Source organism: Hermetia illucens, chromosome 2 (genome assembly GCF_905115235.1).
Source record: "Hermetia illucens chromosome 2, iHerIll2.2.curated.20191125, whole genome shotgun sequence".
Classification (NCBI taxonomy): Eukaryota; Metazoa; Arthropoda; class Insecta; order Diptera; family Stratiomyidae; genus Hermetia; species Hermetia illucens.
The window spans coordinates 158,184,487-158,211,111 of record NC_051850.1 but is presented as its reverse complement, the minus strand read 5'-3'; the positions used below and the strand labels follow the sequence as shown (position 1 = coordinate 158,211,111).

At 41.8% G+C, this 26,625-nt stretch overlaps 2 protein-coding genes across 2 annotated transcripts; both read right to left on the bottom strand.

The window, feature by feature from the left end:
• Positions 1–3,982: 3,982 nt before the first annotated feature.
• Positions 3,983–10,298, bottom strand: LOC119650039 (aldo-keto reductase family 1 member B1-like). Its single transcript, XM_038052521.1, has 6 exons — positions 10,151–10,298; positions 5,209–5,376; positions 4,978–5,147; positions 4,734–4,878; positions 4,340–4,537; positions 3,983–4,278 (listed from the first exon to the last, which is right to left on the bottom strand). Exons 1-6 carry the CDS (start codon positions 10,220–10,222, stop codon positions 4,087–4,089), a joined length of 945 nt encoding a protein of 314 aa, XP_037908449.1. The 5' UTR covers positions 10,223–10,298; the 3' UTR covers positions 3,983–4,086.
• A 3,666-nt stretch (positions 10,299–13,964) lies between these two features.
• Positions 13,965–24,500, bottom strand: LOC119650038 (aldo-keto reductase family 1 member B1-like). Its single transcript, XM_038052520.1, has 6 exons — positions 24,418–24,500; positions 15,139–15,306; positions 14,899–15,071; positions 14,660–14,804; positions 14,264–14,461; positions 13,965–14,200 (listed from the first exon to the last, which is right to left on the bottom strand). Exons 1-6 carry the CDS (start codon positions 24,487–24,489, stop codon positions 14,009–14,011), a joined length of 948 nt encoding a protein of 315 aa, XP_037908448.1. The 5' UTR covers positions 24,490–24,500; the 3' UTR covers positions 13,965–14,008.
• Positions 24,501–26,625: the final 2,125 nt, after the last annotated feature.

The window sequence follows — 26,625 nt, the reverse complement described above, 5'->3', positions numbered from 1 at the left end:
CAGGATGTCTCAGGGGCTGCCCACAGGGAGGGGTTCTCTCTCCACTGTTATGGCTCTTGGTGATGGATACCCTGCTGTGGCTCCTGGAGGACAAAAAAGTCTTCGCACAAGCATTTGCGGACGACCTAGCCGTAATAATTAACGGCAAGTTTGCGGACACAGTATGTGACCGCTTGAGTGCAACTCTGCATGTAATCCACAGCTGGTGCCTCCGCAATGGACTCACGGTGAACGCTAGAAACACTGGACTAGTTATGTTCACTAAGAATGTCAGGTGGGGCAGCTATACGCTACCCACCTTAGCAGGGGCGGAAATCCAGCTGGCACAAACAGTCAAGTACTTAGGAGTACATTTCGACTCCAAGTTAACGTGGAAGCATCATATCCAGGAACAATACCAGAAATCCTGCAGATTGCTCTGGTGCTGTAGGAATGCGATAGGTAAGACCTGGGGACTTTCACCTAAACGGATATATTGGATGTATACATCCATAATAAAACCCATTTTGATGTATGCATGCATCGTCTGGTGGCCAAGACTGAACTTTGCTAACAGCAGGAAGCTGCTATCGCAGATTCAGAGACTTGGTTGCCTAAGTATTACTGGAGCAATGAGTACTACGCCGACTGCGGCACTTGAAGCCATCCTAAATTTACCCCCATCCACTTGGAGGTGAAACGGAAAGCAGCAAACGACGCATATAGGCTCGATACCATTGGGGCGTGGAAAGGCGGCCAATCCAACGGGCATGCGTCTATATGGAAATTCCTTGAAAAACATCCGGTAGCCCTGATGCCGACCGATCATATGGTTTCCAGATTCGTCTTTGAAAAGACATACACTGTCGTAATCACCGAAAGAGAAGAATGGTCGACAAGTGGCCATGAGTCTTTTCAGATTACAGACCTAATAATCTTCACCGACAGGTCAGTCACGGAGGATGGATCGGGTGCAGGCGTGTTCTCGGAGAATCCGATTATAGAACTGGCCCGACCCCTCGGAAAAATGACGACCATATTCCAGGCGGAGATATATGCCATTTCATTGGCAGCAGAAGAATGTCTGCGACAAAAATGGAGGGGTCGCACCATTCGAATCTGTTCCGACAGTCGGGCGGCATTATCAGTACTAGATGGCAACAACATATCAAGCCAGTTGGTGTGGAGTTGTCGTCAGGTGCTGCTGAAACTTGGCCGACTGAACGAAACATTCCTAATGTGGGTGCCGGGGCACTCTAACATCGCCGGTAATAAGGGGGCTGATAGACTGGCTCGCCGAGGGTCTGGATCCACAATGGTGGGCCCAGAACCAGCTCTTGGAATCCGACCATCTACTGTCAGGTCTACTCTGAAAGGTGAAATTCCAAGGATTCACGCAACCGAGTGGAGAAATTTGGACTCTTGCCGGCAAGCGAAAATCCTTGTAAAGGAACCTAGGGCCACTAGAGCGGCATTTTTGTTGTCCCTTAAGAAGTGGGACATGAAAACCCTAGTAGGCCTTTTGACGGGACACTGCCCCTTAAACTACCATATGGAAAAGATTGGGGTAGTGGTTTCGGCTGTGTGCAGCCAATGTGAGAAGGAGGAGGAAACTGCCCTGCACTTTTTATGCAGCTGCCCGGCATCCTCAGATCTCAGACGAAGACACCTTGGCAAGGTTTTCTTCAATGAAGAATCTGCACACTCTCTGCCTCTTGAGAATGTTCTCAGATTCACTAAAGCCTGCGAACACCGTAGGCAGGAAGCCATTGAATAGGCAACTTACGGGGATAGTACAATGGGCCTAATAATGGCCTGAGTGCTCGGAGCTGCGGCTCCCCCCATTTAACTAAACTAACTAACTAAATCTCGTAATATAATAATAATAATCGTTGGCGTAACAATCCATATTGGATCAGGGCCTTGAAGTGTGTTAGGGCACTTCATTCAAGACCGTAACGGTACACTAAAAGGTAATGTGGTCAGCATTGCGTTCGCCCGAGTTTATTACCCTGATTTGACTCAGGTACTCATTCACAGCTGAGTCGATTGGTATCCGACGTCAAATCACAATACAAATCCCACTACCATCAGTGAGACTTGAACCGCGACCTTCCGTACGATAGCCTTGTGCTCTAACCACTCAGCTATCCGGACACCGAAGCTGGTAATGGAAGGGATTAATGTTGCATTCTCAAAGAACGCAGGCACGCGCCGACGGAAAAAAGAAGTCTGGGAGAGTCAACAGGTCTGTGAACTGGAAAAGTACAGGGAGCAACCGCACTAGGCGCGCAAGTTTTACCAACAAATCAGCAGGATGAAGCCTTAAACACCTTGATGCTCTTCCCGCCGAGAAAAAGAGGGAAATCTGATTTCCGGCATAATGGGCATATTGGAGCGATGGGTTGAGCATTTTGATGAACTGCTTAACAACCAGAATATCAGCGAGTTGGAGGTCCCACCAAATGAAGACGACGGACAAATGTTGCCACCACCAAACATAGAAGAAATAGTCCGTGCAATCCATCGGCTTAAAAACCGTAAGTCGCCAGGAGCTGATGGAATTTCAGCCGAATTGGTTAAATATGGAGGCACAACTTATGGTCAAGTTGCGGGATAGCAAATCAATGCCTGACGACTGGCAAAGAGACATTATCCGCCTCATACATCAAAAGGGAGATATCACACAGTGCAGCAATTATAGATGTATCACGTTGCTGAGTACCGTCTATAAGATATTCTCCGCTATCTTACTAAGCCGGATAGCTCCATACGCCCAGAACATCATTGACCCATACCAAAGACATTCCACACCAAGACATTCCAGGCAAATCAGCAACAGATCAGATTTTCTCTATGCGGCAAGCGATGGAATATGGATGTCAGTTGCACCATCATTTCGTCGACTTTAAAGGCGCCTATGATAGCACAACCAACAGCCAAAACTGTACACGGCCATTCAGTATCCCGACAATATTGATAGGACTGACTAGGCTGACCCTGATCAATGCGCGAAGCAGCAGGAAGGCTCTCAAGACCAGTCAACATCAACAACGGTCTACGACAAGGGGATGCCCTATCATGTGTCCTCTTTAACCTGGCCCTCGAGAAAGTGATTCGTGATGCTGAGGATCCTCTTGAAATCCACCCAACTACTGGCCTATGCTGACGATATCGACATCATGGGAAGAACGATCCGAGACGTACAAACTGCCTTCATCCAGATCGAGCAGCCGGCTATAAGTGCGAGATCTTGGGCTGCACATTAATGAAGGCAAGACGAAGTACATGGTGGCAACGTCAGCGCCAAAACCGAAAGAACGAACAACATCGAATCGCACTGGTCAAACGAAAACAATGAAGACAGGAAACTATAACTTTGAGACTGTTATTAATTTCTCCTATCTAGGGTCGAAAATCATAGCCGAAAGCAGCTATGACGATGAAATCAGCGCACGGTTGTGTCAGCCAACAGAGCCTATTTCAGTCTACAAAGACTGTTCCGCTCGAAACGTCTCACCATAGGGTCAAAGCTCTTACTGTACAAGACTATGATCTTGCCAGTCGTCATGTATTCCTCGGAGGCTTGGGTTCTTAGCAAGAAAAATTGTGAACTCTTGGTCGCGTTCGAGAGAGGAATACTCCGAAGAATTGTGCCCTACATGAGGATGGACGATTCCGTAACCTACATAACGACGAAATCTATAAGCAATACCATGACTGGTTGCGGATAAAATCCAGCTCAACAGGTTGAGGTGGGCGGGTTACTTAATCTGTATGACGAGGCAGGCCCTGCCTTAGATAGAGCGATGGTGTAGGTCAAGACGCCAGACAGCTTTTAGGATTATCGAATTGGTGGACCCCTGGAGTTCTGGATGTCTGGAGTTGCTGCTAAGGCAGGCCTAGACTGGATACCGGTTGTTGCGCCGTTAATAATGATGAAAGTAATGAAAAGAGCGACTAATTCGGAGCCGCTTTTACCAACTTCCGTGCAAAAAGACAGTTAAAACAATAGAAAGTATTTAATCAACACAATTATCCTTTTTTCAACATTCAAATAACAAAGTTAATTTTTAAAGATTTCCTTGGTATCTTGAACAGAACAATTCAAAACTCAATAGAAAGTGGATAATATTTATGATTTGCAGAAGACTCGAATTTACAGATCCTTTGTCCTGTGTTCAAAGAATCCAATACACTCATATCATCTGCGGATAATTCAAAGTCGAATAAATCTATATTTTCCGCAATTCTCGTATTGGTTACTGATTTGGGGATTGGTACTGTGCCAATTTGTATCTGAAAAGAAATTGTATCATTAAATCAATAATGAAGCATTGAGAAACAAAATTGAACTCACCAAATATCTCAACGCAATTTGGGTTGGAGTTTTGTTGTATTTTTTGGAAATTGCGATAAGCTTGTCACTGAAAAGAAATGCCGGTTTTTTCTCTGCAGGCTTTGGACGAGCTAAAGGACAGTAGGCGGTGATGACTATATCATGTTTTTTGCTGAACTCTATGAGCTTCTTTTGGTTCAGTTCGATATGGCATTCCACCTAAAATGAAATATGATAATAGATAGTCTATTTGGCTCATAAATGGACTACTAATTAACTTTTTATTAAATAGATCCTTTATAATTCACCGAAAATAATGTTTTGTGATTAATTTTGGCAAATTTTAGATTTTAAGGTGAACATTTCAGGACCACAAATCATGAAGATCTAACGTAACGTTTGAAATACTACTTACTTGATTTGTAACTGGTTTAATTTTACAAATATCCAAAATTCGCTTCGTTTGCTCGCTATTGAAGTTTGAAAGTCCAATGCTCTTCACTAGACCCTTTTCAACCAATTTCTCCATTGCCCTCCACGTGTCCACATAGTCTACATCGCTAAAATGTTAAAAAAGTAATTAAGACAAAAAATTAATGAAATAGTTAGGATTGTAAAATTGCGAAGAGCGCGTTTCACTGAAACCACTTTACACCTACTTATATTTCACATTGCCCTTTTCGTCTACTGCATGCGTCTTACGATCAGGGGAATCAACACCAACTGGGAAATGGATCAGATATAGATCAATGTAATCTAGTCCCAAACTCTCCAAGGATGTCCGACATCCATACTCAACGACTGACGGTTCGTGATGAATCGATGCCAACTAAAATTCATTATCATTAATTTTTCACAAAATTCATTTCATTTCACTCGTAAGTGAATACCTTCGTAACCAAGTAGATATCTTCCCGTTTCACCAAACCTTGGTCAATTTTCTCTCTAATCGCTTTTCCAACCTCAACCTCATTGTCGTAATAATACGCAGTATCGATGTGACGATATCCTATTTCAATAGCGTATTTCACCGCATTGTAAACTTCATCAGATTTGCCCTGAAATAATTTCCAAAATTTAATCAAATAAGTGTCCCTTTCAAAATTATTGATGAAATCAGTGAAAATTTTAAGCAGTTTTAGTAGGGATAGGGTGACTGGTAACAACTAATGACACAATTCGAGACACGTCTGAAGGAGACTCATCCGACACGCATATCAATCTGTCAATTTTTGTCAAAGATGCACCCTTTCCTACTCCTCTTTGCTCTCTCCATAGATACTGTCGCCCTGGACATCCACGATATTTTGGAAGAACCTCATACCAAGGGCAATTCCGAACGATTAGTCAAAATCGTCTGCAAATCGTACAACCTAGACGAAGTGGTGTTCCACAACGAGTATTCTCTGTGATCGACACATCAACGAACGTCTCAGATCCGACATCTATCATAATGTCATTTGTTGTGTCGGTCTCTATGGTCTTGAATGCTGGCCGACTGCCCGAGACAATGAACTCCGCTTCGCGGTTATGGAGACAAAAATGCTGTGTTCGATCCGTGGCGTATTGCGCTACGATTACTTCCGAAATGAAAACATTCGCAATCAATATGGGACTGCACTGACCATAGAAAAATTGTAAAGAGGCATTTTTGACGATATAGTGATGAAATTCATGCTAACGAGAATTTACTAGTACAGTCCGGAATAGAGAAAGAGATTGTGGCGTAAGGAACCTCAGAAGTTTCTCGGCATCTCCTGGAGAAAATACGAGGGGGTGGCGCTTGCTAATTCACAAAAGATTTCCGAAGTGGCACAGACACTATATATAACAAATTATGTGGCTAATTTGAAAAACACTGAATCGGATAGTGACATAAATTCAAATTGCTCTTCCCAAAAGGGGTTTGCTCTGCGTTGTCGTATCAATGAATACAGCAATACCTTTATCGGAATACTGATATTGATTCGTCGGCAATCAATAGACATTGCGCATAGAGTCGCAGATTACTTTTTTCATAGACCACTTTAGACACTATCACATTAGTAACTCAAACATTGGGTTAATACAACCGAACTGTTTTTTAAGGTTTTGTTTAAAACCACCCCCTTCCCCCTTTTCTCCTCCGCGAAGCATTATTTCGCGAGGGAGACTGCGCTTTAAGCAAACAAGCGCTCCGTTCTTCACATTTTTCTAGCGCGCTCCGCCTTTCTAAATTTCTAAATTTTCTAAATATCCATCGGGATTATTCCCGCAATAAAACACGCTGAAATTTTTCTGAAGGTGCACACCCTTAGCGCCACTAAACGGTAAGTCATGTTTACTCTCCTCCAATTACTCTCACACGCTACTGTTTCCTCCCAAACTGGTGCCGCGTATAATTCTGTAGAGCGAACCGCTCCCACTACAAATAACTAGCGACTGTATCTTTAGTCTCCAATGTTAGACAACATCCCCGCCAATGGTACGCTGATATTTGCCGCTTTCTCACAAGCATAGTCCTGGTATCCCCTCCAGGTATTTGATAACAGGCTACGAAGTGATGAGATGGCGAGGAACATGAATACTAATCGTATTCTTATTCCTCCGGTGCGTAATCAATACCGCCTCCGTCGCTTGTTCCACAAGGTCAAGCTAAACGGAAAAGGTTTCGTTAGTGTACACTTCAACGTCTTTATGTTATTTTGCGAAGACAACTACGGCTTGATCATCTGCGAAACCGGTTATCGTGGCCTCCTTTGGCACGGGAAGGAATTAAACCTCAGTGTTGGGTTCTTTTCTGTAAAACGTGATATTTATGTATCCCAACACTGAGGTTTAATTTTCAAGCTTTTTATTCACTCCCAGCTGACTGAATTGAAGGCATTTTTGACAACTAACGTGACCACTGCACTACCTTTTTTTTTGAAGACATCGAGCTAGATTCAGAACCACATCAACGGCATAGATCGTTGAGTGGGCTTGTCGAAATTCAAATTGTCCCTCCGATAGTCTATCCTTTATTCTGTGACAGGGAAAAGTCTATTGTAAGTGGCCCTTTCGAGCACCTTTCCTACCGTGTCGATAAGTCAAATCAGGCGGTATGATGATGGATGTCACGGTTACTTATTGAGCTTAGGAAGCGAAACTAATTTTTGCCTCTTCCACCGAGCGAAGAAATTTCTTTCTACCATGCAGCATGTTTCAAATACGCTGATAAACTAGTCGGGTCTGATCTTAATAGCGAGTTTAAGAGCTCTGTTGGGAAGAGCATCCAACCCGTGAACTTTATTATCACCGATTTTCAGCAAACATCCTCAAGTTCCTCCTCAGTTATCGCAGGTATGGTCTAGACGTCCAATGCTTGTTTAGGTTTTCTGCGCTCCCCATTCTCTCTTCATCCTTGGCAGATCCTTCTAGCTCGAAAGCATGCAGTCCCAATCTCCGCGATTTCTTCATTCCACCAATAATTTGACCGAGTACTCTTATTGACACGAAAGGTGGGATCTGTGAATCCTCCCATTGCATGCAGTGAATAACAAAGTTCCCGATGGAGTTTAAGGGGGGGGGACTCCTATATATACAAAAGGGGGGTGTCAAATTTTTTTCACCGAATATAGTCGTGTGGGAAGTCACATAAAAGTCTGCATTAGTGCTTTCCGAAACAGATATTAGTTTTGACACTGGTCGCAAAGGCGAGGAGTCCGGGGGTCGGAAAGCGTCAGTTTCTTCAAGGACTCGTTCTCAGAAACTACTCAACCCAAATATCTGAAGAGAAATATAGACATGGTATCTAGGTCTCAAATATTCTCCATACCGACACCTGTTTAAATAAAGTTAATAATAGTATGTCACCATATTTATAATAAGTATTTTTCCTAGAAATTGACTGGGAAGACTATGTTTATCCTAGAATCATCAACTTTTGGATTAATATAGGATATAATATCGGGCATAATACTACTAAGTTTGTTGGAAATCACACTATTACTAACAGAGTTAGGTCAAAGTTTTCACTTTTGTGAATTTCTTGAATTCAAAGACTTTGAATATCAGTACCATACAAAAGTAACCGGTTTGATAAACTATGTATAAATGTAACGAGCTAAGTACACGATTGTTGGCTACGAACAAAGCCTATTTCAGCTTACAAAAACTGTTTCATTTGAAATGTCTCCCCATAGGATCAAGGCTCTTACTGTACAAGACTATGATCTTGCCAGTCCTCATGTATCCCTTGTAGACTTGTGTTCTGGCAAGAGTGGGGTGTACAATTTTTTTCACCGAATGTAGTCATGTGCGATAATAAATCATTTAAGGTCTCAATTAGTACTTGTAGAGGATGAAAAATGATTCTTTCTTTCATGGGCCCAAAAAGCCAGCCGAAAAATCTCAAAATAGGTAACGAAGTTGCCACTATAAATACCCACCATACCGATTTCAGCTCAAATAACGTTAATAATAGTATGTTTTCTACATTTTTAAAATTGACCAGTCGTTTTCGACTTGTTTTTAATCTTACATTGAAAATTAATATCGCTGAAACATCATACAGTTAGAATACTTTGTATAAGCCGGCTATATTGTCATCATATGACCTTTTGTCAATCAATATTTTAAGACAGTGATTCACCTTCTAACTTTGTTAATAATAGTTGGATTTCCTTCAAATTATTTGAAATAAAAACAAGCCTGCTCAGACTTGTTAGCACTGATGAAGGGAACAAGTAGTTCCCGAAATATCGGTATTTGCAAAATATAAATCAACACTAGCGAATAGGAAAAACAGGTCTTTATTATTTCAAATAATTTAATCGCTGGAAATGCCGCGTAATTACACTCAGATTTCCTTCAAACTTCTCAAAGTTATGCCTTATATTGTCCATTATATCACTTGGTACTTGTAGCATGAACTTAAGGGGGTTTCTGGCAAAATTTCAAACCAACTTTCGTCACAATCGGTCTAGCCGCTTCCGAATAAATCGGGTGTGACAGACAGACAGCTGAACAGGCAGACATCGACTCGATTCTAATAATGTTTTGTTCCAATTAGAAAGGTGTCCCCCATTTAAATACTGATCGTGGCCAACACCGCTTAACTTTGATCATGAAACGTAACCCGTTTTGCTTCAACTTCATTTTGCCTACTGAGCTGAGCGTGTTTCTAGATTGATTTTCTAGCAGTTTGCATATAGCGAAAAATAACTCGAAATGTGCAGGTATATAAGCATTTCAGACAATTCATGTTAAAGCGATATCAATATTCTAAGACGCAATATATTTGTAGAAAAAGACACAACCTTGTTAATAATAGTACGATTTGCATCAAACTTTTCAATATCATGCCATATATTATGGCTTATATTGCTTTAGTAAAAATTTACAAAAGAAACTAATACAATGTAGATAGATGTATGTTTAAAACTACTCTAATATTACTTTCGCAAGTACAAATTCTTAAAACTATAAATTCGAAATTGAATCAATATTTATTGTTTCCGGAAAAAATATACATTTCGACGAATACTTGTCGTCTTACATTAATGTTGTAAAAATCTGGCTTCAAATTAAGATGGACCATATTTACTTTTCTCTGATATAGAATTTCACAAGCGTTTGAAATTTACGTTGAAAATGGACTTTTTTTATACAAAATCTTGCAGTCCAAACTCATCAATGTTATGAAAATTGTTCGTCATTCGATTCAATATATACATATCTAGACGATACGGTCTACCAAAGATTATCTCATTGATAAACATAATCGAGAATGCATTCAAACATTTCAACATCAAAAACATTGTCAACCATAACGATTTAACTCATTCACAAAATTACAATTGATTAACTCACCCGATAAGTTCCAAGCCCCAAAACCGGCATTTGGGTCCCATTATTGAGTGTTATTTTCGGAATCACTACCATTTTGCCTGACACTCTTCTACACTATGACCGTCTTCAAGTTATACTGAGCTAAGAGAGGCAGAAACCCTCTATTTATACGTAGGTGAAAAGTTACTTTATCTAATCTTATTTGACCAGTATATGTAGCATTGCATTAGGCATGAAGAAACTTTGAAAACCACGAAAGCTTTCGTGGATTTCAGCAGCTACTACTGCTTTTCAATTAGCAGCACAGATTCAGATTTCAGAGTTTTTTATTGAGCAAAGAAAAAGAAATATATGTGGGATACAAAATATATACATAATTCACTTGAGAGCCCAAGCATGATTAAAAAATATGTATGTAACGCTAACATAGAGAAGCATCCCTCGTAACCGGTGACATGACATTTAGTAGAAATATGGTGAATGTCATTGCTCACCTGACATATCATAACCTAAGAATAATTTAGAACTTCAACTGTCAGCTAAACAATGAGACAACATAACCAAATAACAGTACTCCGTGCTGGTCCCGCTTACTGAGGAAAACTTCGGGAAGCAGAAAGAATATATCCTCAGCACCACGAAGATGAACAGCTACAAGGAATAATCAGTAGAACATTTAGTGAGACGAAAAGAGACGGGCTGAACTTACACACATAAGCATGCTGATGATGATATTTTGAGCCCTCACTCCCATATGTTTCACACAATATTAAATATGGAACCAGTTTCGAAAAGTACTAATTGTCGAGAGCCAAGGCGACCTTTCAGATCGGCAGTATGGGTTCCGTATACCAGATCAACCATTGATGTCATCAAATTGGTTACTGGCTTGGTCGAATTTGCAATTCACGGAAAGGGTAGTACTAGCAAATATTGCGTGGTAGTAACCCTGGACGCGAAAAATGCATTCTGTTCGACCAATTGGGATCTAATACGAAAAGCCCTAGGGAAGTCTGCTATTCCCGCCTATCTCGCGGCTATCATCGATAGTTATTTAAATGAAAGGAGGCTCTGGCATACTCTGATGACGGACCCTAGGAGTACGTTGTTTACGATGGTGTCCCGCAAGGCTCCGTATTGGGCCCACTACTGTGGAACATCATGTAAAACGATATACTCAATCTTCCCCTACCGAGGGAAGCTAGAGTGGTGGATTACACTGACGACATAGCGCTGGTTGTTGTCGCAAAGCTTCTGGAAAATGCTGAGTTATACTCAAGCGAGGCAATCAGTGCTGTTAAAAGTTGGCTAGAGAGCTCTGGTCTAACACTTCACGGAGGAAAAAACAGAAGTGGTCCTCATCGAACTTGGCTTGGGGTCTTGTTAGCCCCTGTTAGGAAAATCGCCGGCTTGTTGCCTCGGCTCATTCCCAACCAGATCCGCTTGCCCCTAACACATGATCAACAAGCAAACAGATTCTCATTAGTTGGATGAGCCTACTCTTAACCCGGTCCTATGCACTCTTGGTCAGAAAATGGTTTCCAGTAGCCACCGCCTCCTTGTGAAAACTTACCAATCATACAACCTTAACTTGAATCATAATCAAATCAGACCACGAAGGGGAGGAGACGATTAGTATATAATTAAATATCGAGACTCTAGCCGCGCGGTTCGTGAGGCGAAAACCATGGACAAGACATTCAGAAATGATTTTCCTCATTCCAATTTTAGTACAGAAAAAGACAACAAATAATTGTAGAAAAATGAGTGTTTCCAAAAAAATTTCTGATTTTAATTTAATATTCCAAAACGTTACCTGAACGCTTACTACAAATTTTGTTAAATAGAAAATAAGAGACCTTTGCCGAAAATCTACCCACTTCCGATCAATAGTAACCTTTTTTGAAATGTAGATAAGATACTAGACTTGTAGGTTGCTAGTCCGTAAGTCGCATCAATTTCCCGAATTAACAGCAGATATTAGTCCACGCGAAATATACGCGACTTACACCCTCTATACCGCCATTTAGATTATTGTGACTCCACCTCTCTCAAACGTCTTACGATCATCTATGGCGAAGGTAGCCATTCTGATTGGCTTTCTTCTAGTTCCCTTTATAACATTCATTTTGTTCTCATTTACCTTTCATCATCATGAATGGCGCAGCTACCGGTATCCGCTTTAAGTCTGCCTTATAAGGCACTCCAAGGACCCCGGTTTTGTGTCGAGGTTCACCAATTCAATATCCCCAAAAGCTGTCTGTCATCCTGGCCTACTTCCGAGGCAGGGTCTGCCACGTCATTTTTTTTTACCATTGACATTGCCAAGTCCACAGGACTTTCCAAGTTAATTATCATCCCCCATCAAAATTTGGTAACTAGCCAACCTTAGCCTATCCAGCCAGATTTTATAAATGAACAGACGGTCTGGGTATTAATCGTAGATTTCATTATATACACTGCGGAGTCATCCATTTTCCTGTAGAAGGCTCAAAAAACTTCGAAAGATTCTTCTTTCAAACCCGGTCTTGTTGAGCCCCCAAGTCTCCGGGGAATACATAAGGACTGGCCACATCATTACCTTATACCGTAAGAGCTTTGAACCCACGGTGTAACGTTTCGAGAAAACCGGCTTTTATAAACTGAAATTGCCTTATCGGTTGTGATTGTCGACGGCAGGTCAAATTTTGCATTCAAATAAACATATAAAGCTAATATACAAAGCTTTTATTGAATTTCTATTGCCAGCCATCAACATCACCTTGTAATTCCCACATTATTAATGATTTCAAAATTGTTTTCTCCTAAATTTAGTGTTTTGAGTTGATCAGTGGTATTTCATGCTATTGTTGCTTTCAACGTTTATTTGTAGCTATTTTTCCCAGCTTCATCGAATGTTAGACGATTGTATGGTGGTCAAAAGGACATCAATGTTGATCGAAGTTAACCACGAGGGTATAGTTAGCCCAAAAAAATAAAGAACTTTACCATGAAGGTCCATAATAAGGTGTATTCATGGTTTGGTTCGCAAGTGAACTCTTCGAGCAACATCTCCAGATGATCGCTTCCTCCACTTCTTTGGTAGACCGCAATGCGGACATTGCAACACTAGGGATGCCATCATTGTAATAGAAGCAGCGTCGTACCCCTAGAGAATCCTAGAAAGGCGTCCCATTTCGCGCAATTACAGTAGGCACGAGAATGGATGGCTTCCACTTGGGATTCAAAGGTACCAAAAAAAGCCCCCCCCTCCCTTGCTTGCCTATGCTTCAAAAGGGTTGCTCACATGAACAATCGTTGCTACAGCCCGAATAACAGTTAGAGCCTGAATATAAGTTAGCGAAAGATTAATTTTCACTTTGTGTCCGACTTTTTGAAGTTAATATCTAGTAACCAGTAGCGAATTTGATATCAAAGAGTATCCCACAAGTTCAGAAAACCAATTTCGATGTTTTGTTTGGAGGTCTTGCCCTTTCTTCGTATCCTCCAGCGGATGCCCCTGAGTCTCAACTCGCCTCCTGAAAATCTGAGATCTGAGATAGAAAAAACATCGTACGTTTTCATTCACGACAATGTCAAATTTGTCAATGTCAATGTTTGTGCGCGGTCAAGCTGGTATTGTTGCGGTCCCACACACTGACTAAAAGATTCGTGATAAATTTGGTTGGTGGGGATTGTAGTGTCGAAAACGACCCACCCCAAATCCCTAATTTGTTTTGAAGTGCCTGGAATGCATAACATACTGTTCCTGGGGTGACCAATTTTATAATTATTGTTTTTCTAACACCATTCCACCATAATAGATAACTCACACTTTTTCTCTTTTTTTTTCAACATTTGAAAACCACTAAACATTTATTAAATATCTTATTCATTCATTCAAAACTCAATAGAAAATGGATAATATTGATGGTTTGCCCACAATTCGAACTTGCAGATCCTATCTCCTGTGTTGAAAGTATCCAATATACTCATATCATCTTTAGGCAATTCAAAATCGAACAAATCTATATTTTCTGCAATTCGCGTGTTAGTTGTTGATTTGGGGATTGGTACCGCACCAATTTGTATCTGGAAAGAAATCATATGTATATAATTAAGGAAGAAGCTAAGAAGAAAATATCGTCAGCTTACCAAATATTTCAATGCAATTTGTGCTGGAGTTTTCTTGTATTTTTGGGAAATGGCGATAAACCTATCGTCGTAAAGGAATGCAGGCTTTTTCTCAGCGGGATTTGGACGTCCCAATGGGCAGTAGGCAGTTATGACTATATCACGTTGTTTGCTGAACTCTATAAGCTTCTTTTGGTTCAGTTCGACATGGCATTCCACCTAAAATGAAACATGATAGTAGATACTTCATTTGGCTCATAGTTGGACTATTGGTTGCTATTATTTCATATATCCCTTGCACTTCGCAGAAAATAATGTTTTGTGTTTGGCTCAAGGAAAGATGAATGTATATCTGATAGGCCACTTTTTCTACTAAAAATCTTCGAATTCAACCACAAAATATCAAACACTACTTACTTGATTTACAACTGGTTTAATTTTACAGATATCCAGAATTCGTTGCGTCTGCTCACTATTAAAATTTGAAATTCCAATACTCTTCACTAAACCTTTTTTAACCAATTTCTCCATTTCTCTCCATGTGTCCACATAGTCTGCATCGCTGTGAAAGGATTTGTTATATGTATATAGCAGAAAAACTGTTAGGATTGTCAATTTGCTGAGGGCAGGTTTCACCGACATCATTCTAAACTTACTTGAATCTCACATTGGCCTTCTCGTTTAGTGGTCCCTGTACTTTATCATCATAATAATCGAGACCAGCGGGGAAATGGATCAGGTATAAATCAATGTAATCTAGTCCTAAATTCTCCAAGGACTTCTGGCATGCATACTCAACTTTTGATGGTTCGTTATGAATTGGTGACAACTAAAGTTTTTTCAATTATTTATTTTTTACTAAAACATCTAATTTCGTTTCCCGAGGAAGCGAATACCTTTGTAACCAAGAAGATATCTTCTCGTTTCACCAAGCCTTGATCAATTTTCTCTCTAATGGCTCTACCTACGTCGGCTTCATTTTGATAATAAAAAGCAGTATCAATGTGACGATATCCTATTTCTATAGCGTATTTCACCGCATTGTAAATATCCTCCGATTTACCCTGAAAAATAGAAAGGCATTAGACAAAATTCGAAGTCATGTCGTTAATGTAAATGTATCTTTAGTTAAAAATTTCGACCACAGATGGTTTCCAGGTGTACAGTTTTAGAATCAAGAATGTGAGAATATTTTAAAATACGCCTAAGAATTTCGATTCTCGAAATTTCGGGGATTTACATAACTGGAAATCTATAAATCTCCAGTCTTTTGTTATAAGCCCCGTACGACGATCAAATTCGTTGCGTCATTTGATGAATACGTGGTCCAATTATGATCTCCTCATATGACCTGACACGGTGGCTGCAAGAAACTGTCTTCGGTCGAGCCAACCACGAAGATCTATTTGCTTGCTAATCATCTTTTAAGGGCAATCGTATCTAGCGGAGGATGAACCCAAGCCCACAGAACTGTAAGCCAAGAGGAAACAGCGCATACGGAGGGCTGCGTGGCTAAGGGAAGCCTTGGGCATTTTTAATTTCCATTAAGACTGGGCTGGGGTAGGTAACGTGGACTTTTTCGCCAAGTTACAGGTGTACAAATATATGGGCATGAATTTTGTAATATAGAGGACAGCAAAGGAAAAGGTACTGATGCCAGGTACATCATTAGAGGACGAGTTGCGGCCATTTAGTCGGAAGATTGCGACAGTACAGGCAGTACACCAGGTGCCATCCGTGGCACCTTTTTTCTGGAACCAATAGCGGAGACCTCCGGCGTCAAACGGAAATCGCTGGATGCAGTACCAGCCATAGCACTTCTTCCACAAAACCGTCTACATCAAGGGTCACTCGGGGAATGAAAGGCGGCAAGAATGCCAGCTACTTAAAGCCGACGAAGAAGCGGAAATCTGCTGTAGTCCTGTTCAATAGTCAGCATCTGAAGGTCGCCCATATTCTAAATAGGATTGCAAAGAATAAAAGGTCGAAATTGTCGACGAGCGGGTTGAAAAGGATTTTGTTAAACACCAGACGATTTTTAAGAAGATAATAGTAAATGTTTCAAAAATCAGCAGAGAGACAAATCTTCCCACTCCACTGCGGTTGAGCAAGATAGCAGAAGGAGCAGAGGGCAGCTTGGCCAACTCCTACTGCCAGCGAAGCAGGCTGGCCGAAAAAACACCCACTCCGAAGCCTTTCTGCTATGTGATTGGCAGTAATTTACGGTTGCGGCTAGTGGATGAAAATTCCGCTAGCAGCAAACTGATACCGATGGTATGAACCACTGCTGTCGGAGTTAGCCATCGAGCATCTTTTAGAAGGTAAAAGAGAGCAGGGCTAATGTATCCGCGCTTTGATTTCTCCAAGGTGGTCCGTGGATGTCACATAATGACATGTGAACACCAAGTCTCCAAGGACTTCCTCAATTCAATTCGCACGGAGACCTGGGAGGGGGTGAGGTGAGGAACACGATTATCCCATATGCTGAGATTCCTATAAGACCTGTTGCTTGCAAGCTCCTCCAATCTCTGCTCCTTAAAAACTATAGGGTTGCAACAGACGACCAACTACTTATCAAGAGGAAACACCAGACGAAGAGCCAGCCTTGCCTATTCTCCATAAAAAGAGAGGCCTTAGAGATACCGAAAAAGTAGACTACAGAGTGCAGTTCGGATTTAAGTATAAAGTGGTGTTCTGCTGCTCAAAACCGGATATCGACATGAACCCAGTCAACACCGCGAATGTGCCCTTGGAGAAGAGGGATATCTACGGTCCGACAGAAACAGTTGATCTTCCATCCTGAAGGAAATGCGGCTAAATCTGCAGCACTCGAAGTACTCCTCGATTCCGTGAAGAAAACATCGATATTGCACTAATATAGGAACCCTTCATTGGAAGAAACCCTGATCGGACCAACATAAGGCACGTACCCTGGCATGATGAACCTGTACAACTTCCTGTGTGCGGAAATGAAATTGAGCCACCTAACTGTGGTCAAACTCGGCCAGGCAGGAAAGGAGTACATGTATCTCTCTTTGGTTCACCAAGTTCATGATCGATCAACACTACGGAAAAAATTATAACATCTGACGACTTTTCAGTATAAATCTTGCTATAAAAGTTTCCTACCCTTTTACAGAACACAGGAAGGCTGACTGGAGGAAGTTTGTTCTCAAAGCCAAGTTTGCCGGTGCTCCGAATGGTAACATCTGCACAAAAGAGTCAAAGGTTGGGACTCTACGAAAGGAATTATAAATTACGTTTAGAGTCTCGCATCTGCCGAAATACAGCAAAAGGCATTGCCACAGTCACCGCCACCACTAAACAATGCGACTGCTTTTTCGTTGGTGTGGATATTTATTCTTGCAAATTCCGATATTTCGGGAACCACTTGTTCCCTTCAGCAGTGCTAACAAGTTTTTCGAAAAAGTGGTTCCCGAAATATCGGTATTTGCAAGAATAAATATCCACACCAACGAAAAAGAAACAACAAGTTTTTATTACTTCAATTAATTAATCGTTGGAAACACCGCATAATTTCACTCTGAATGCGACTGCATCACATAATAAACCAAAGATTGTTAACTATACTAAAGGCTAAAAAGGAACTGAGGACGTCACAAATGCCATGTAGGTCCAGTTCTATACTTTCCTCTTGCTGAAAACCAACCGTCTCATCATTGCCAAATGTTGCATGAGCTAACAGACCAAAGCGTATCGAGGGTCCTTGATAATCAATACAAACACGGATACCACAGCGCTACATGAGCTGCTTTTTCACTTTGGATTTAACTATCTGAAATCATTTAGATAACTATGGACTTTCATTGGATAAGAAATCATCCTTTCCTCCACTATAACACATACTCGGCTGTTATAGTTTCTACTGCATTTAATGATGTGTTAATGGGTCATTATTGACGCATATGAGGCCAGCTGTCCGGCCAAGACAGTCAAGTCATCAAGGGATGTACCATGGTGGAACAGAAACTTAGCCAGAATGAGAACGGAGGTACGAAAACTCTTTAACCGGGCAAAACGAACCGGGGACTGGCGGAGGTATAAAAATGCACTGACTGCGTATAGCAACGCCATCAGGGAAGCGAAACGGAACAGCTTTAGGGAATTCTGTGAAGGGATTGAAAAGATCACAGAAGCAACTAGGCTGTACAAGGCTGTAGCCAAAGACGGGAGAATATCCTCTGTCTGCTTGAAAAAGGAAGATGGGACATTCACCGAGAATGAGGAGGACAGGGTACACCTGCTTCTCAGAACTCATTTCCCGGGGTCCTACCCCTCGGCGGCAGGCGACAATAATCTGCCTGACACCCCAACAACGAATAAAAGGGGAAGGAAAGAGAGCTGGAAACTAGCAAAAAAGGTATGCTCAGAAGCTAGGCTAAGATGGGCAGTGGGAACCTTTCAACCAATGAAATCTCCCGGAGCAGATGGCATTTTCCCTGCACTTATCCAGAGGGGCCTAGGAATTATCCTAGAGTCTCTTCTGAGGGTGGTAAGGGGGAGCATAGCACTGGGTTACATACCAAGGGCATGGAGACGGGCAAAAGTGGTCTTTATTCCGAAGGCGGGTAAAAAGGATCCTTTTCACCATAAATCTTTCAGACCAATCTGCCTAACATCGTTCGTACTCAAAACGGTGGAGAAGGTCATAGACAACTATATTAGAACTAACGTTCTAAAGCGTAATCCCTTACATCACTGTCAACACGCTTACCGGGCAGGAAGGTCAACTGAAACTGCCCTGTATCAGCTGACAGAGGTACTACGGGACGCCATTGAAACAAAAGAAATTGCACTGTGCGCGTTTTTGGATATCGAAGGAGCATTCGACAACACATCGCACACAGAGATACAGGATGCCCTGAGCCGCAAAGGAGTGGGAAACACCCTGGCACTCTGGATGGGCAAAATGCTAGAAAGCAGACAAATAGAGGTACAAACAGGTACAAATTCTATTATCATGAACACCACTCAAGGCTGTCCACAGGGCGGAGTACTATCGCCGCTGATGTGGAGTATGGTAGTGGATGAACTCCTGGACGTGTTAACTAATACTGGAATACAAGTCCAGGGCTACGCGGACGACATTGTTCTAATCTGTAGGGGCAAATATGAAGATACCCTATGTGATAGAATCCAAACTGGATTAAGGGTTACTAGTGCCTGGTGCAGGAAGGTGGGACTGCGGATCAACCCAACCAAAACCACCATAGTACCATTCACTAGGAGGCGTAAACTGGATCACCTGAAAGCCATAACATTACATGATATGGAGGTGAAACGAGAAACAGAGGTCAAATACTTGGGAATCACGCTAGACCAAAAATTACTCTGGAAGACACATGTCGGAAACACTTGTCGGAAAGCCACGAGGGCTCTGATGACTTGCAGATCCATAGCAGGAAAAAAATGGGGTTGTAGCCCGAAGATACTACTTTGGATATATACTGCAATAGTAAGACCAATGATTATCTATGGAGCGGTAATCTGGGCAGAAAGAACCCAACTCAGCACACAAGCCAGGGAATTACATAAGCTCCAAAGGCTGGCTTGCGTGTGTATCAGTGGGGCAATGAGGACATGCCCAACGGCATCCCTGGAGGTCCTTCTGGGATTAACCCCTCTCCATCTGCACATACAGATGCAGGCAAGGAGATCAATATTCAGGATGGCCGGTAGCATGAGTGAGGCGGGGAGCTGCCTAAATCGAAGGAAGATTGATATCCTTTCTAGGCGGTATCCCGAATTACTGATACCAAGGGACAACATGACAACGAGGTTTCACTTCGATAAGAAGTTTGAAACACGTTGGAGTAACAAGACAAACTGGGAAAGCGTGGCTGTGACATACGGCTTAAACCAGCAACTGATTACTTGGTACACTGACGGATCCCTCACAGCAGAGGGAGCGGGTGCCGGTGTCATTGGTCCAAGGAAAATGTACTTTGAGCCAATGGGTAGGTACACTAGCATATTCCAGGCGGAAATTTACGCCATAGACAAATGTGCCTCCTTTAATCTACAAAGGAACTACAGGGGGCAGAACATAGCTATTCTCACCGATAGCCAAGCAGCGATCAAGGCACTTAGGTCCAACCAGGTGAACTCTAAACTGGTATGGGAATGCCTTGAGAGACTGAATACACTCGGCTCGTCCAACAAGGTCTGGATACTTTGGGTTCCAGGCCATGCTGGGCTGGAAGGCAATGAGGCAGCGGATGAACTAGCCAAGAAGGGAGCAGGGATGCCTTTATACGGGCCAGAACCCTTCTGTGGAATCGGAAACGGTTTCATGGCTATGAATCTAAGAAACGAAGAAAAACGGTTGAGGGAACTATATTGGGCGGGCCTACCAGGGATGGAGCAGTCCAGGGTGCTTATTGGGGGATACGAACCCATGCACACAAAGGATTGCTTAAACCTCACCAAAAAGAACCTCCGAATCATAGTGGGAATTCTCACTGGTCATTGTCGGCTGAACTACCACCTAGGGAAGCTAGGGATATCTACGGACACTGCCTGCAGGTTCTGTGAGGAGGAGGACGAAACCTCTATGCACGTCCTGGGACAGTGTCCAGCACTTGTGCAAAGTAGGTCGATACATCTGGGAGAACACTTAATACCAGATGCAAAGCTGAAACTTCTGGAAGTGGGGAACATACTAAAGTTCCTAACGGTTACTGGCCTGCTTGAGATACTATGATCAACAGGTACACTATAACCAGTAAAAGGGGCACAATAGTTCTTCAAGGACGCGGTGCGACTTTCCCTTAACAAAAATAATAATAATGGGTCATTATTCATGTAATCAGTTCTCATTTCCTGAAAATTTATAACTGTGCCTATCTTTTCGTTGAAGATGATTTGGTCAGTACATTGCTTATTTGAGAGTGGCACTAGTTAAGGTCGATTACATTTTTGGTTGGGATGTATGTGATCAATTTTCATGATTTCCACTTTCTGGAGTAAAATTCGGTCCCTCTACTGTTAGTTGACTGGCAACGAATTTAAGGAAAACGGGTTAAAACAAACCGTTTTCTCCATTTTGTCCAAAAACCGCCGGTTACTACAATATTATCTAAGCCATAAACCTCAATGAGGCGAATAGCGTGTCAAATAAACGGCATCACTGTTCATACCGGCAATGAGCTTCAGTTCCCCGGTGGCTTTCCGAGAAAATTGCACTGTTCCTCCACAATTCGGCATTATGTACCCCTAGAAGACCCATTCACTAGAGATTCGGATTCGGATTGACTATGGCCAATCATAAAGACAGAGCTGTCTCAAGAAAAGAAATAGTGGGGGAAGTTGGCGGTGCAGGTCCGCCAGTGTCTCAGAGGAGCTCCACTGAAAAGTCTTCTTCACTAGGCAAGCGGTATGTATGGGATAGGGGGTCCTTTTGGACATTTCAATCCCTTTCACGTTATAAACCGGAAAATTCAAGTAACCTTAATCTGGTCCCTCCACAGTAGAACCTGAAATGTTAATCGAGGTAACATTTCAAGAAGTTTTGAAAATGAACCCAAAGCTTAAAAGAAAAATAATATCGGCTCGAGAGGGCGCGTGGAGTTACATAACTCATGACCCCAATGCCACGATTGTGCAAGTAAAATAAATTATGGATCATATCCTCATCTGATGTCTCCAATGTAAGTGAGGCGGGGCCTGGATACCCCCTTTGCCTTGATATCTTTCGGGAGTTTTTGAAATGGCGCTTCAGCAAGTTGCATGAGCTTCATGGGGAAAGTGGATAGAGTTAAAATTGACTTTTACTTTTCTTCTTCTCGACTTCCCTTTGTCAAGTGTCAAGTTTCGCTTGCGGACTCGATTTTTTAAAAAAAATATATAAACATGACTGTGCGCGATCAGTTTCCACGAAACCAACGTCTCTTTCCTGTGATTTATCCGCCAAGTCAGTCAAGCTCTGCTGAACTTGACTCTTCCACATACCGTACTGATTGGTGGTGGTAAGAAGCCACGAGGGAAGATCCTGTGGATTGAGATGGTCCCTTTACGCAAGATGCAGGGGTGAAGAATTCTCTGACCGCTTCACGAGTCAAATCTTTAACTTCGAACGATGGATTTAGGCTTGGTGTGTAACCATTCATACATCCTTTTCATTGTTAAAGCCGCAGATTGATACTAAGGATACCAGCTTATCGGACGAATCGAGTGGATCTCTTTTCGTGAAGCTTTTCGCGAGCAGTTTAAAGACCCATTAGATGACTGAAATATTCTTGATTTGATGTGAGGCCGCACCGGATCGCCTTGACATGCGACATGCGTACGAAAACTATTTAGGTGACCGTCTTTTGTTATAGCCGCTGGTTACCGAGAACTTACAAATTCCAATATCTAACGTTTGGCATTCCAAAATTCAGTCCCCGGATGCACGGCAAATGTGATTCTACAACCGACGGCTAGAGGAAGAAGCGTCAATGCATAAACCAGACGCGGCGACTAATTCGCAACCGTCGTCCCTACTACTCCACAGAGCCATGATATTCGACCGTATGTTGATGTAGTAATTTTAGGTGAGCAATTGTCAAGACTAATTGGCGCACTAACCTCTTGACAGTAGGTAAAATGTCGGCTGATCCCGGTTTCGTTATCGGATAGAATCCATGTCATTCCTCCTCATCTCGCCATTAACGCAGAATTTGCATCTTAATCCTGATTCTGTGTGAAATTTTGAACTCGTGCAGGACTTATTTGCACATTCTGTAAGTCCAAATCAAAATATCGGGAACGCCAATCAACACCAAATTAAGAACGTACCCGCCAGCAAGACTCGATGTTTGGCAGTTCTCCCGCCATCGAGGTGGAGTGCTTAAGACGAGCAAGTCTTATATGTATACATCATCGGTGCCACTAATAGTAACCATTACGGAAAAACACTTTGCAGTCCTTCATACTATCAAGAAGGTCCTCTACGCCAAGGTCGAGTCATCGAGAAGACACAAAGCGGCTGGATTTCGTCCGCCATACTTTTACTGACGCTGCTTTGATGTGCATAAGGGGAACAATGTCGCGGAAAAGGACGTTTAACCTTTACCTATAATCAAGGAGGATTTTCAGTGGTCTCTTGAAGGCTACCTTTATCACGAGTCTAGACCTGAAGGACGTTTCCTATCAAATGTCTCCGCCAGGTCACCTCCACAATTTCAGAGCGACCGCCCTCCACAGAAAATTTTGAAAGGTATTCATTTTTAGTAATACATTCTCAGTGACTAAATTAGGATCCTTGGAACTTAAGAAAGCAGCTGCAAGGCCATTGTTGTGATGCGGAAAAATATCGAATGTGGCAACAGTAAACAGGCTTATACAAGAACCCTGACATTATAATAGGTGAAAAAGCTCGATTTAACTTTAAGTCTAAAATATCTGCCGTAGCCGCTACAATTTTTGTAAGATATATCCAGAAGAAAAATTGGGAAATGGAACGCTGACCTAATTGCAACATCAGTTGAAACTTTCAACAAATCGGAAACTAACTGGAATTACACCTGAATCTATTTTTCAATATTTCTTTCAATCAAATGTAATAAACAAATTTTACAAACCAAGAAACTAAAAGTAAGACTGTTAATGTAAGCGGTATTCGCACGAAACTTCTCAGTATCGTCCCTGATATTATGGCTTGAATTATTGTAAAATTGTGCGGTTTAACGATTAATTATTCTGCACTTTATTTGAGAAAGTATTGAGCAGAGATGTTTTTGGAGGCCTGGATTTCATATAGAGTGTAATTGTTGTCTTTAAGTCTACTTTTTAACGCTGCATTCCTTCACAAAAAAAATCTTTAAAAAAGAACATTGATAAGGATAATTTTTATTTACGAAAAGATCTAAATATTAATGTTGTAAAAATCAGGCTTTGAGTGGAAGTCAAGGCTATTTATTTCTATCTAATACAGAATTTCACAACGTTTGAAATCAATTTGGTGAAAAAAATAATTTTTAAAATAAAAAATCGACGAAGCGTGAAAACTGCTCACTATACAATACAATATAAACAAAATCTGGACTATCTGATTAACGAAAGATTACCTCAATTATAAACGTCATTGGCGAAAAATTAAAACATTAAAAACGCAAAGCAATGTCCACAATAATGTTTTTACTCATTCATAAGTTTATAATTGATTGACTCACCAGATACGTTCCAAGGCCCAAAACCGGCATTTGGGTTCCATTATTCAGTGTTATCTTCGGAATCACTACCATTTTGCCGCACTCTTCTATGTACACTATGAGCGTTTTCAAATGATACTAAACTAGAAGAGGAATAGTATCTCCATTTATAGGCAAAAACCTCCTTTATCTAATCTCATTTTCCCAGGATTTACGTAGTAATGTAACATTCTCTTAGCTTTCTGTAGCCCCGTGGCTGGTTCGTGCCAACCATGCGGTTATCTTTGCAGCAAGTTGCGAAAGAGTCGCAATCAAATATACTTGCAAGTGACTATCTGCCACATTGTCTTTATCCATAAATATGCTTAGTAGATACAAATATCTAAGTACTGTCAAACCTGGATTTATAGGTTTTTCATTAGCTCCGTTTCAATTCCTGCAAGGTATGATTGACTGCAATTAAATTGAGAAGGCTGACTGGGTTCCAGAAGCCTTTCTTACGGTGTCACACAGGTTAAAACACGGTCTACCTTTTGCAGTAATGTCAAGCGCGCTTCGTGGATTGTTAATAGACAAAACCGTCATTCATATAATCTCAGATGCATGCTTTATTCATAATCTCAGATGCGTCCTTTATTTTAACTGTTTCTTCAAAGGATTATGATCTACTATCTAATAAAATGGCAAAGAATAATAGGTTTCACAAATATGCAATTTAAAATTAAGTTCTAGTGACATCCTTCAGCAAAAACAGATATGATATTGCAACATCGTGTGGAGGGTTACTTCCATGCTCTCTGGCATGCTACCAGTATTATTAAGTCAAACTTAATACTTTTCTCCTTTTAAGACCGAGAGGAATATCTTCTCCTCGAAAATCCCAACAATCGCGGCGTTTTTACCGCCAATGCTGAGAAAGATTGAGGTCGCTTTGGATATAATGTTCACTCAACTGCTAGTCTATCCTTATCACCAACGAGGTACTGAGGTGTCTCAGATCGCGGATCGAGCCTAAACCTCAACTTCGGATGGTTAGCACATATCCAATGTTGGCTACTACGATGTCCAGCTCCACAAAGATTTCGACTCAAATTTGGCCCTCGGTATGCGTCATTCTGCTTTTCCATTCTAAGACCCATGTGTTAAAATTGTCGATAATTTTAGGGTTGTGATCGCTAGAGTCCTACAATGAGCTGTTTAGCATTTCCTTATATTCCGCTGTCACTCCACGGCTTTGATTTTTGCCATTAATTAACTTAGGCTTGCTTACAGGCTGAGGCTGTCAAAGCAGAAAACTGCAAGCGTTTCGTCAGTGAGCATAGCTGGTGGTGGAAAGTCTACCAGATATATGAAGGGAAACGTAGTCACGTCGTTGTCAGAAGCCCATGTTGTCATGGTAAGGTAATTTTTCTGCTTTACTAAGTGAGTTGTTTCCTAGATCCTAGTCATCGGTGTCTCCTGTGACTCTGAAGGAAGGAAGAAATTCCTCCTCTAAAGTGCGTGAGATCGAGGAGAGCATGGCGTGTTCTTGGAAGTCACTTAGCTGGGATGGGATGAGAGGCAAGCTGTTCGACACCGTCTGAAGGGTCATTCCATCTCATGGTCAGTGTTTGCATAGGTGTTATGTACTGAGGGGGGGGGGGGGGGGGGATGCGCTCAGCGATCTATTGCAGGTCCATGTATATAGAACTTGATGAACAGCCGACGGGGGCTCGAGTAGTGGGGTACTAAGTACACGTGGTCTCTTAAAGCCGGTACCGTAATTTCAACGGAAAACACCGTGGCGATGTTGTTGAAAGGCAACTTACGTCGTCCGTCACTTGTCACGGAGCGAATTTAAAATACCGGAAAAAAGTGACATATTTTGCAGCCGCAAAGAGGATATATGTACTTGTACCCACACTTGATCGAGGGCAGAAAACGTTTAACTAAATTACCTTGTATGTCGAAGCTATACATTGCGGTATAACCAGTAGAATTGCTAAATTCATATATATCTATTCCTGTGTGTTCAAATGGCGTTGTTAATGTATCTTCCTGTATACGCACAGTTTGGACCGACACCACCCAGGTATCATTGTTTTTTCCACTTCTCGACCTAGTGATCGTCCGCCGTGCCGTGGCCTACAGGATCAGAGGGTACGTATTTTTCCTGCAAACGGATCTCGTAACTAGTTATCGGGTAGAGGGGTGAGCACCACTCGTCGCGAAAACGTTGTTAGATAAGAG

Excerpts from the sequence above, each read along its gene's own strand:
- LOC119650039 (XM_038052521.1), bottom strand. The coding sequence starts at position 10,222 with ATGGTAGTGATTCCGAAAATAACACTCAATAATGGGACCCAAATGCCG. Across the intron at positions 5,148-5,208 it reads ATATCTACTTGGTTACGAAG|TTGGCATCGATTCATCACGA; the intron begins GTATTCACTTAC and ends AATGAATTTTAG. Across the intron at positions 4,279-4,339 it reads AAATTGCGTTGAGATATTTG|ATACAAATTGGCACAGTACC; the intron begins GTGAGTTCAATT and ends ATTTCTTTTCAG.
- LOC119650038 (XM_038052520.1), bottom strand. The coding sequence starts at position 24,489 with ATGGTAGTGATTCCGAAGATAACACTGAATAATGGAACCCAAATGCCG. Across the intron at positions 15,072-15,138 it reads ATATCTTCTTGGTTACAAAG|TTGTCACCAATTCATAACGA; the intron begins GTATTCGCTTCC and ends AAAAAACTTTAG. Across the intron at positions 14,201-14,263 it reads AAATTGCATTGAAATATTTG|ATACAAATTGGTGCGGTACC; the intron begins GTAAGCTGACGA and ends ATTTCTTTCCAG.